Genomic DNA, 12,520 nt, shown 5'->3' on the forward strand with positions numbered 1-12,520 from the left:
AACTTTTATCACCACCCCCATTTCGCAATGCAGAAAGCTGACAGGGAAGATCTACCCATTAGTTAAAATCCTTACCTCTTCTGAGCACATCGAAGTAAACCACGTCCAAAATAAACTAAAGACATAAATTTTTCACAAATTTCATTTTCTTGGATCACCATCTTCATCACTAGAAACTTATTCTCAGCTTCCGTATAATCCTGTAGGAACATAACACTCAGTTTGGCTAATGTAAAAACTTTTTTTTCTTTTACAATAAACAAATATTCCCCAAACTTGAGAAGTTAGGGAAACTTTAATATTGGTCCAGTCTTTTGGTCATTTATTCACATCTCTAATCCTAGCACTGCTGTATGTGGTCACATATGCTTAAAATATGTACAACAACCTAAGGTATTTTTTGACCAACATTTAAAAGTGAACACTAAAATAACAATAGCCCTGGTCTGGTGGTTCAGTTGGTTGGAGCATCATCCCATACTCTAAAAGGTTGTGGGTTCGATTCCCAGTGAGGGCACATACTTAGGCTGTGGGTTTGATCTCTGGTACGAGAGGCAACCAATAAATGTTTCTCTCTCACATTAATGTTTCTCTTTCTCTCTCACTCCCCCTTCTTGTCTCTCTAAAAATCATGCCCTGGCCGGTTTTGCTCAGTGGATAGAGAGTCAGCCTGTGGACTGAAGGGTCCCAGGTTCAATTCTGTTTGGGGCACATGCCCAGGTTGTGGGCTCATGCGGGAGGCAGCCGATCAGTGATTCTCTCTCATTATTGATGTTTCTATCTCTCCCTTTCTCTCTGAAATCAATAAAAATATATTTAAAAAATCAATAAATAAAAATCAATAAAAACAAATCCTCGGGTGAGGATTAAGAAAAACAACAACAAACAACAAGAAAGCCCACTGCGTGGGAAAACATATTTGCCAATGTTATATCTGACAAGGGCCTAATCTCCAAAATCTATAGGGAACTCAAACAACTTAACAAAAGGAAGATAAACAATCCAATCAAAAAATGGGCAAAGGACCTAAATAGGCAAGTTTCAAAAGAGGAAATTCAGAAAGCCAAGAGACATATGAAAACATGCTCAAAGTCACTAATCATCCGAGAGATGCAAATCGAAACAACAATGAGGTACCATCTCACACCTGTCAGACTGGCTCAACAAATCAACAAACGACAAGTGCTGGAGAGGATGTGGAGAAAAAGGAACACTTGTGCACTGCTGGTGGGAATGCAGACTGGTGCAGCCACTATGGAAGACAGTATGGAGCTTCCTCAAAAAACTAAAAATGGAACTTCCATTTGACCCTGTGATCCCACTTCTAGGAATATATCCCAAGAAACCAGAAACACCAATCAGAAAGGATATATGCACCCCTATGTTCATAGCAGCACAATTCACCATAGCTAAGATCTGGAAACAACCTAAGTGCCCATCAGTAGATGAATGGATTAGAAAACTGTGGTACATCTACACGATGGAATGCTATGCTGCTGTAAAAAAGAAGGAACTCTTACCATTTGCAACGGCATGGATGGAACTGGAGAGCATTATGCTTAGTGAAATATGCCAGTCAATGAAGGAAAAATACCACATGATCTCACTCATTCATGGATAATAAAGACCATTATAAACTTATGAACAAAAATAGATACAGAGGCAGAGCTGCCTCAAACAGACTGTCAAACTACAGTGGGAAGGACGGGGAAGGTGCGGGGGGAAGGAGAGGGAGGTGAGAAATCAACCGACGGACTTGTATGCATGCATATAAGCATAACCAATGGACATAAGACACTGGGGGGTAGGGGCGGCCAGGGGATTGTCAAGGGCGGGGGGAAAAAGGAGACATATGTAATACCCTTTGTAAGACTTTAAGCAATAAAACAATTAAAAAAAAAAAGAACAACAACAATTTTTTTTTGTAAAACTGGAAAATATTATTAGCTAATACTTTATAATTCTTACTAATTTTCTTTCTAATTGGAGCACAAATCTCCTTAATTTTTCAAATAACAAGTAAAAAGTATAGATTTCTAGAGACAAAAGTAAAGGAAATATCAAGGTTGCAAAGATAATATGAGAAATCATTAAAAAACATAAAAAGATAATGTTAAATTCGAATAACTCTTAGAAATCACCTAGTTAACTCCCAGATTTTTACTTTTTGCACTTCACCTTATTCAACCAAAAATTTAAAGTATAACTCATATTTTACAAGGGGTAAGATTAGGACCAGCCAGATTAAGCTATACTAGAAAATGGATTAAAATGTATTGTATAAGTGAAAGATGCTAAGCAATTTTGTTTTACACAAATGGTAAGCACTTAAAGGATAAATAAAATAACTAAAGTTGTAAGCTAAAATTATGTTTCCCCTATCAACTTTTATTTCACAAAATAGTCTCTAGAATAACTATACTATATTAAAAATATATAAAAGAAAAGTCACTGCGTGGTTTCAATTTTTAGAGAATTTCAAAAATCAACATTTTAATTTGTTAAAATGAGGTCAGTATATGTAAAAAGATTTATAATAGGCAAATATCAAATGCTACATACCTCTTTCTTTCCTCTTTCAGTGAGTGCTAATCCATACAAGAACAGTAATGTCAAATAATAATCAATATTAATCTGATGTGCCTAAAATGATAAAATATATTTTAATTGATTATTTAGACTAAGCTACTTTAAAATTTAGCAAGATCAATTAAATATCTTAGGTCGGTCTAATAATTATTAAAATAGTGAAATTATCATTATATTATCAATTATCTAATAATAGAGAATTCATTTTAGATGTATTTGATAATTAGACCCAGAATAAGAAGATAGTCAATATCCTGAAATAAAATATGAGAGTTTGATTAAAGAAAATGGAAGCAAATGCCATCAAGATTTGTTATACTAAACCTTTTGCAAAATTCTTTCATTTATATTTCAGGTATCAAAATACTTTAGGTAATAATATAATGAACACTCATGTATCTACCATCCAGCTTAAAAAATACAATGATCTCTTAAATCAAAGTATTTTATTGTCCATGTACGCATTTTGTTCTAACAGTATAAACATAAAGCTTGTCAATTCCTCAGTGAAAAATTAAAACATGAGAATATTTCCTTCATTTAAAATGGTCTATGCCAAATTATAGAGATGGAGAAAAGATTAGTAATTAGGGAGAGCGAGGAGGGCAAGAGGTGCCTGTGACTAACTATAATGGGGTAGAATAAAAGAGATTTCTGTAGTGATGTGAGTTCTTTCATCTTGACTGCAGTAGCGGTTACACTAGCACTGGTAATAAAATGGCAAAGAACTATACACACCACGCATAAAAATCAGCAGAGCTGACTGCTTTCCATAGAAAGGCCTGCTTGCAAGACTGACTCTTTATGGGTGTCTAGGAACCTGGATTTCAGGAGCGTTCCCACTGTTCTCTGGTAAGGGTGACTCACTGTGCCTAAATTGTTTGTGCAAATAAAGTGATTTATGCTGAAAGCCTGGGAGTTTCTTCTGAGAGTCGGGAATTTTTATATAGCCTAGGCAGAGGGTGCCTACATGACCAACCCCTAATAAAAACCTTGGGCACCAAGTATCTACAAGGCTTCCCTGGAGAGAAAAATCAAATTCATACACGTTATTGCATTTTTGTTGCACCTCTTTTAAATTCAACTAGAATTCCTTTAGGGTGGTGTCCACCACCTCCTACAACCCTATTATTCCTGAGGGTCCTAAATAAGAATGATTTTTCTGCGAGTTCATAAGTTATTATGATAATAGAGGCCCAATGCACAAAATTCGTTCAAGGGTCTTGGCCCTCACAGCCACAGCAGCTTGCCTCAGCTCTCGCAGTCCCAGCTTCTTCCAGAAGGTCATCTGGTCTAATTAGCATATTAGGTTTTTATTATTATAGACTAGTGAGCCGGTGCACAAAATTTGTGCACATTGAAAGGGAATTAATTAGAGGATGTGAGCATGAGGCAGTCCGTGTTTCTGAAATTCAATGACATGAATTTTAGCTATTACTTTGCCAAATAAATGGAATTTACAGATATCATTTAAAAGAGTATTCAGCTTAATATTAAAAACTCTGGCTACCAAGTCAGGTCTGTTTTCAACTTTTTGCCAGCGTTGTAAATTGTTTGCAATATCTGTCCATTTGGGGTTGCATGTCACGGTTATGAATAAATCGGGTTTGCCATGCTTCGTTACAATTGCCATAGCATCCTGATATCACTGCTGCATATTTCTGGGACTACCCTCAAAAGATGATGTTAGTATTATCATTTTACCAATCGGCACATTGTCATTTTCAGATCAGATTTGAGATAATCCATCAAACCACAATATTTTTCAACTCTCAACTTAGATTGCTTTGATGAAATTTATCTGATTGGCCTCCATTTTTTAATATGAATCCAGGATAAACTGTTAATTTCCTTGCATTTTTAAACCTGTCATGCACAGTGAGATGAAATCCATAATACTGTATTTGTGTGACTCATGTCCTTACAGTTTGTCTAGTATTATCGTCGATTACACCGTTGTGTCTGAGTCTTAATGCAATATATGTTCCCCAGCCTTTTTCACCATGTGGAAAAAGAATAGGATATGTCATTGCATCTAATGTAGGAAAATGGATATTGATTTGTTTCATTTTAGTGCCATTTGGATTATTGGGATCTGGTTTACAATGAATGAGCAAGTCCCTTTCAAAAGGAGGTTCTCCATCTTCGTTTCTGGATATGACAGCAACCTCAGTTACACGGGGAGAATTATATCTACCTGGGTCACTGTTACGATTGTATTTAATTACCATTGTTACTCCAGTGGGAGCAATACCTTTTGCTGCTGCTTCAGATTGGGCTTCCTTTTCTACCACATGTAGCATCTTGTACGATTTTGTTAATTCATTTATTTTATGCATGAGGTTGATGATGTTGATCATGAGTCTTTCTGAGCAGCCCGGGTTTTCTGGCATTGCTAATTTTTTACTTGTAGCTTCGGCTGTACCCAAAATATAGAGATGAGCAAACTTCTGAGAAACACCATCCAAAGGATGTAAAGTTCCAGCACGGTGATAAACTTGTCCGTGTATTCTAAAGAGTATGGCCCATATCCTGACGGCGATGCAATATTTGCACCCATGGAAGCAAAAGCAAAAGAACTATTTATGGAACGAATATTTTCCATGAAATTTTTACTGTCACAATCTTTGTCTGTCATTAATCTTTTTAAATATGCTGGGTAATCTGGAAAATGTATATCATTTGGACAGACTTTCCCTTTACTACAACATCAAGTAAATTTCTCATCGGGTGGTTTTTCATCAGAGAAATTTAGTGATAGGCAAAATTCATATCGAATAGTAATTCTACCACAACTACGTTCGAGAATTGCATCCTCATGTAGTACATTTTTGCTGAGAAGGCAGTTCCTACCAGAATTGGTAGTACTTGTTGATGACTATTCTCTAGACATATTCTGTCGTTCCCCAACCCCTTCTTTCAACTTCAAAGGCACGTTGGTCTTTAGACATTTTCTGTTGATGACGCTGGTGTTTTTCGGCATCAGAGTGACAGTTTTCCAATAGCTGGTCTTCAGATACATTCTGTCGCAGGCGCCGCCTTCTTTCAAGATCAGATGCATGTTGCTCTTCAGACATTTTCTGTCAATAATGGCGGCATCTTTCAGCTGCAGAGCTACATTGTATAAACAGTTGTTTTTTAGACATAGTCCCACCTCTCTACTGTCACGGTCTGAGATGCAGGTGAATGAGAGTCCTGGCTGTCAGGCCGCTGAGAGCTGTCTGACCAATGGCTGATTCTGGCTGATTCTGTGGGGGTGGGACTTCCTCCTCCCTGTCAGTTTCCACAGCTGTGGTGAGAAAGCTGGGGTGACAGAGGGAGCCACACCCTCCAAGCTGCCCTCTCTCTCGCTCTGCACTATGTCCAGTGGCCTCCTGCTCTGCCAAGTCTTCCAAACCTCCTGCTCTCCTGCTCTGTTCTCTGCTGGTAAAGGTCCTGGGAGCCCGCGGGCGTGCCTGGGCGCTGCCGGCATCACCTCCTGGGGCCAGTGATGGTCCCGGGAGCCCATGGCCACCATTGCCTCCTGGGGCAATTGACACCCGCGTATGCAAAAAACCCTCCATCTTTGTCAGGTTAATTTGCATACTCACTCCTGATTGGCTGGTGGGCATGGCTTTTGGGCATCGCAGTGGGATGGGGAATTTGCATTTCCTCTTTTATTAGTATAGACTAGAGGCCCAGTGCACGAAATCTGTGCAGAGGGGTCCCCTCAGCTCAGCCTGCACCCGCTCCAATCTAGGACCCCAGCAGGGTCTAAACTGGCAGCCGGACATCCCTCTCACAATCCAGGACCACTGGTTCCTAACTGCTCAACAGCCTGCCTACCTGGTCACCCCTAACTGCCCCCCTGCCAGTCTGATCATTCCCTAACCACCTCTGCCTGCTGGCCTGATCGCCCCTAACTTACCTCCCTTCCGACCTGGTCACCCCTAACTGCTCCCCCCTCTGCCAGCCTGGTTGCACCTGCCACCCCTGCCGTCCTGGTCGCCCTTCACTGGCCCTGTGCTAGCCTGGTCACCCCTGACTTCTCCCCCTCTGGTCTTGTTGCCCTTTACTGCCCCCCCGTGCAAGCCTGGTCGCCCACAACTACTCCCCACTCCACCAGCCTGGTTGCCACAACTACCCCGCCTTTTGGCCTGGTCATCCCTAACTACCGCCCCTGCTGGCCTGGTCACCCCCAACTGCCCCCCTCTGCCAGCCTGGTCACCCTTCACTGTCCCCCCTGCCATCCTGGTAACCTCCAACTGCCCCCCCACTTGCCTGGTTGCCCCCAACTGCCCCCCCCCACCAGCTTGGTCGCCCCTCACTGCGCCCGTCGGCTGGTCACCCTATGCAGCCTGCTTGTTCACTCATTTGGTCGTTCCTCACTGCCCCCCCCGCCCATGCCGGCCTCGTCACCCCATGCAGCCTGCTGTTCAGTTGTTTGGTCGTCCCTCATTGCCCCCCCCCCCCCCCACGCTGGCCTGGTTGCCCCACGCAGCCTGCTGTTCGGTCGACCAGTTGTTTTGGTCATCATGGTCACTGTCTTTTATATACATAGATGGAATTTGGTATCTTATACTATCTTGTATGTTTCTGGGTTGTCCTATCTTTAGGATAACTCCAATCCATCATCTGCATGGGTGCAAAACTTAAGTTTACTGATCCAAATTATTCTAAAGAACTGATTTTTCCTTTTACCATCTTGCACTATTGACTCTAATTTTTAATGCAAGTTTATTTTTATATTTTCCTATTTATTTCTAAAGTATCATTTGACCTTGAGCATGTAATTATATCTTATCAATTTTATTTCACATGATTACTCAGTAACTGATAATAGCAGTACCAATTTTTATAAATATAGAAATATCAGAAGAAAAAGGAGCTGATTATTTAGAGAGACAGAAAGTAGTAGATTTTGTAATGACTCTCCATTTCTAATTGGGAGAGCCCATTTTTACTAGTTCAAGTTTCTCTTTATTTAACCCTTTGTACACCTTAAGCATCTATAAATGCAAGCGGTGGACCTTCCCCACACTCCACACACGTCTATAGCTGCAAAACTCGCTTATCAACTCTGGTTGCCCAATTTTAAAATCAGACTTGTTAGTGACATCTCTGGGTTTGTAAAGAAAATTATAGTAACTTAAATTTGTAAATATTCCAGTGCATAATGAAGAAATTCCAGTATTGATATATAGGGCTGCCACTCAGAAGCGTGAGAGATAAACACTGCAACACTTGAGATATTTTTGTTCATTGTGACATGAGATTTGTGTTATCATGAATTTCATGCTTAAAATGGTAAACATGGTGTGCATTCTTTTCTTTTACAAATTTCTTCATTGGAGCATCAACAAAATTTAGTGTTTTCAAGGCTTTTCATGTCGATGGTTTATTTTTATTTCACGCTCGCTTTTGTTGATATTTCCATAGAATTGAAAATTATCATTTTATTATTGAATTTATCGTTGTAATGTATTATATTGTGCAAATAAAATTCAATCCCCATAAATGGCATCAGATGAAAAAATAATCAAACCAAGGAAATCGCAAGAAGAAAATGATGACATCCTTTATTCAATTCCAGAGTGAGATGATTTTTTTAATTAAATTCAAAATATTGTGGTGTGTGGGGATGGTTTCCGTTTTGGACACATGGCAGTTAACTGGTTAAGATGAACAATTTTGTAGCAGGGAAGGGGACTGGAATAAGCTTATTAAAGAGATGCGGTCATAAAGTACAAGACAAAGGAAGGAAATCAATTTACGGTATGTGTACCTTTCTCTAGATTAGTGGTTCCCAATGTGGGGCAACTTGATTTTTAAGTTATTAACAGTGAATTTTTTGCATATCTTATGGTTCTAGGGGCCTCATATACAGTATATAAATACATATTGTGATGTATTTATGCATTTCAGTTCTCTATTATATGTTTTGAAACTTATTTGCTATTTTTCATATTACTTCATATTATTATTATTATTTTAACAATTTCTTAGTGATTTCTTCCTCAGTAATTCAACTATTCTTTCGTTCTTTTTTTTTTTCTCTCTTTCATGGATGCCATGTGCTTTGTAAGCTTGTTTAGACCAAGTTAATGGCCTTTTAAGCTTCCTCCACGTGAATAGGAGTTTACTTTTTTAATAATAAAAATTATATGTCACGGGGCGGGGGGCGAGGGGGCATCAGGATTTTAGAGATGCTTAGGTAGGGCATAGCCAAAAAAAGGTTGGAAACCACTGCTCTAGATAGAGGTAAAAGAGGAAAATAGAAATTGGCCTACACCTTAAAGTTAGCATGCATTAGCCATACTCTCATTGGAAAATGTTGTGAGTCCATTATTTCAAACTTTCAAAAACAAAACACTTACAGTATAATTAGTAGCTTGAATGTTCCTAAGTGATGCTTCCAGTTGTGTTATCAGGAAACGTATAGTCAAAGCAGGAACTATTTCCTCCCCATTCTGGCTGTTAGCTGCAACTTCTCTCTATGCAAAATTATTCAGTTGAAAATGTCCTTAAGTTAGAATAAATATCTACATATTTTTATAAATAATACATTTTCATTGTAAAAAATTTGGAATACAGATATAAAGATTTCTTCTTTAAATCCATACAACCTAGATACAACTGTTTTCATACCTGTTTTTTTTTTTTTTTAAGAACTCTGTCAAATCTTTGTAACTATTTCCTCAAAACACTAAAAAGCATTACTATGTCTGCCAAGGGGTTGGCAACATCCACTCTTACTTCAGAGGAAAGTGGTAATCCCAATTCATTCTCATATCTTCTGTGCCCTAGCATAACTAAAATCTTCCTTCCAACTCTGAGCCTGTGGTAAGCAGGAATGCTGGCTTTAATATCAACACCAAGAAAAGTCATCTGATACTACAATCTGATTGGAACCAAGCTAATATATGATTTATTATGTATGTTAGTTTTATATTTACATGGATGAAATGAATAACTATGTATTATGTTTGTGGTCATTCCCCAATGCCTTATGACCACAACTGCGTGGCTTAAATTACATTATCTGTTTAATGATGCACAGACAGTCCTCGGGTTACAGGTTACGGGTTACGTCGGACTCGACATACGTCATTTCGTGGTAACATCTCCATTTCCCATTTATTTATAAATAAAAAAACTTCCGTCATTTCAACATATGAACATATGTGCTTTATGTTTTTTATTATTTATTTACCACAAGGTCAGGAATTGTTATCTTTCTTTTAAATTTTTTTTACTGTTTCACTTCATTACTGCTATGTGCTCCATGTGAGTGACAAAGGTGGGTTCCGACTTTGGCGAAAATCACATTACGTCGTGCTGTACGAACAGATCTCTGACGTAACCCGTAACCCAAGGACCTATTGTATTATCTGTTTGCAAAGTTTAATCTACATTTTCTTAACTTGGTGTCTAATATACAATACTTTACTGTTTTTCTCCTAGCTAACTAGATGCTTACTTTCAGTCTCCCTAGCACTCAAGTTAATGAACCTCTTCTCCATTGACACACATTCCCTGGATAAATTAATCCACCCATGTTTTTAAACAGTGCATATGCACCAAGATTTTCCAAATTTATATTTCCAGCTCAGAACTATCACCCGAATTCCAGATTCATATATCCAACCAGTTGCTCAACAAATATCTTAATTTTGAAAAGGCATATAAAACATAACACTGAAGTTCCACCTCTGCCAAGCAGTGTAGTTTCAGATCAATCCTCTCAATGACAACTAAAAAACTGAAGAAAATATAAAAACTACTTATTTGAAAGCAATGGAAAACTATCAATGGCCAAAATGCAAGACAGGTGGAAGGACCAGAAATGTGAGACTGTTGGAGTCACTTTTATCTTTAAGGCAACTGTTGTATTTGGTTGTGGCTGAGAGGCTGAAATGCTAGGCACACTTCTTAGCAAACTTGCAAAAGTAGGGGGAAAATTGAGAGTACATCATCTATCAAGAGCAGGCCTAATAAACAACTCATTCTTTTGTTTGGGAACCTGAAGAAATATACCGTAAGAGCATCTGTTTTGATTCCACTTGGAAAAAGACCCTACCATTAGGATTTAAATGTACATAGTTTCTTTGGGATATGCCAAGAACAAAGGTAGGGGAGTGGAGAAAAGATACAGGAAAGCGAAAGCAGGCCTTAAATTAATGGGATGTGTTATTAAACCAGTTACCCACAGTGGATAACTCTAGTTAACATAACAGGGAAACTGAGAAACAGAAAAAATACAAACCTCAGTATTACTCAATACAAAAGGGAACTGAGGTATTTATATAACAACTAGAGGCCCAGTGCACAAAAATTTGTGCACTCGGAGGGGAGAGGGGGTCCCTCAGCCTGGCCTAAGCCGTCTCGCAGTCTGGGACCCCTCGGGAGATAATGCCCTGCTGGCTTAGGCCTACTCCCAGGTGGCAGAGGGCAGGCCCAATCCCTAGGTGCAGCCCCTGGTCAGGCTCAGAGCAGGGCCAATTGGGGAGTTGGGGCGCCGCCCCCTGTCATGCACAGAGCAGGGCAGATCGGGAGGTTGTGATGCTACCCCCAGTCACGCTCAGGGTAGGGCTGATTGGGGGGTTGGGGCGCCGCCCCCTGTCACACTCAAGGCAGGGTCCATAGGGAGGTTGGGGCGCCACCCCCTGTCATGCACAGAGCAGGGTCTATCAGGGGGTTGGGAAGCTCCCCCCTGTCACTCACAGAGTAGGGCTGATAGGGGAGTTGGGGAACCGCCCCCTGTCACAAACAAAGCAGGACGGATCAGGGGGTTGGGGCGCCGCCACTGTCACACTCAAGGCAGGGCCGATGGGGAAGTTGTGGCTCTACCCCATCACACACAGAGCAGGGCCAGTGGGGGGGAGGAGGGGAGGTTGGGGCGCCGCACCTTGTCACACAGAGCAGGGCCGATCAGGGGGGTTTGGTCGCTGCCCCCTGTCACGCTGATCCCGGTGCCGGGAGGCCTCACTGCTCCGCTGATCCCGGTGCTGGGAGGCCTCGCGGCTCTGCTGACCCCAGTGCTGGGAGGCATACTACCCTTTTACTATATAGGATAGAAGCCTGGTGCACGGGTGGGGGACGGCTAGTTTGCCTTGAAGGGTGTCCTGGATCAGGGTGGGGGTCCCCACTGGGGTGCCTGGCCAGCCTGGGTGAGAGGATGATGGCTGTTTGCACCTGGTCACACACCCTTCAGGGTGGGGGTCCCCACTGGGGTGCCTGGCCAGCCTGGGTGAGGGGCTGAGGGCCGTTTTCAGGCTGGCGGGTGACTGAAGCTCCCAACCTGTCCTCTTTTCCTTTTTTTTTCATTCTGGGCCAGCTTTAGCTCTGAGGCTCGGCTCCAGCTATGAGACTTCCGCTGCTGAAAGCAGGTTTCTGGCCTTTGTTTACCCTTCTGTATTTGAAACAATGTTGCGGTCCTGCTGGCTTAGGCCCGGGGTTTTGTTTAGCTTCTATTTTTGTAACATAGTTGCTTAGAGTGCAGCTGAGAGGCCGGCAAGGCAGGAGGGGAAGCTTGGCTTCCTCCGTCACTAAAGCAAGCAAGCCTCATGTTGACTTCCAGCTGCCTGGCTGCAGGCCGCCATCTTGGCTCTCAGTTAATTTGCATATTGCCCTGATTAGCCAATGGGAAGGGTAGCGGTCGTACACTAATTACCATGTTTCTCTTTTATTAGATAGGATCCCAAAGTGTTTTCTAGGGTAAAGGGGAGTATTAACTCCTTGGGACTTCAGAACTGCTGAGGTCAGCCTTATGCAGTTGCAGAAGGAAAAAAAAAAAAGGTCTGAGGCATAGAGATACAGATACTGAAAACTGGAAGTTGTCCAGAGCATTGGTCACCAAGCTTTCAGACCTCACGGACCACCAATGGTCTGTAGACAACCAGTTGGCGACCACTGGTCCAAAGCATACTGAAAAGACAGAAGTCAAGGGATA

At 41.1% G+C, this 12,520-nt stretch overlaps 1 protein-coding gene across 1 annotated transcript in view; it reads right to left on the minus strand.

Moving 5' to 3' along the window:
* The window catches only part of DZIP3 (DAZ interacting zinc finger protein 3), a 141,444-nt gene that overhangs the window by 92,804 nt on the left and 36,120 nt on the right, over positions 1–12,520 (minus strand). The window contains exons 5-7 of the mRNA XM_081086553.1: positions 8,946–9,062; positions 2,563–2,643; positions 76–200 (exon numbers count right to left, since the gene is read on the minus strand). Of these exons, the coding sequence (XP_080942679.1) occupies positions 76–200; positions 2,563–2,643; positions 8,946–9,062 (323 nt within the window). The remainder of the gene's footprint in view (positions 1–75; positions 201–2,562; positions 2,644–8,945; positions 9,063–12,520) is intronic.

Source organism: Myotis nattereri (assembly GCF_964212035.1).
Source record: "Myotis nattereri genome assembly, chromosome: 3".
Taxonomy (NCBI): Eukaryota; Metazoa; Chordata; class Mammalia; order Chiroptera; family Vespertilionidae; genus Myotis; species Myotis nattereri.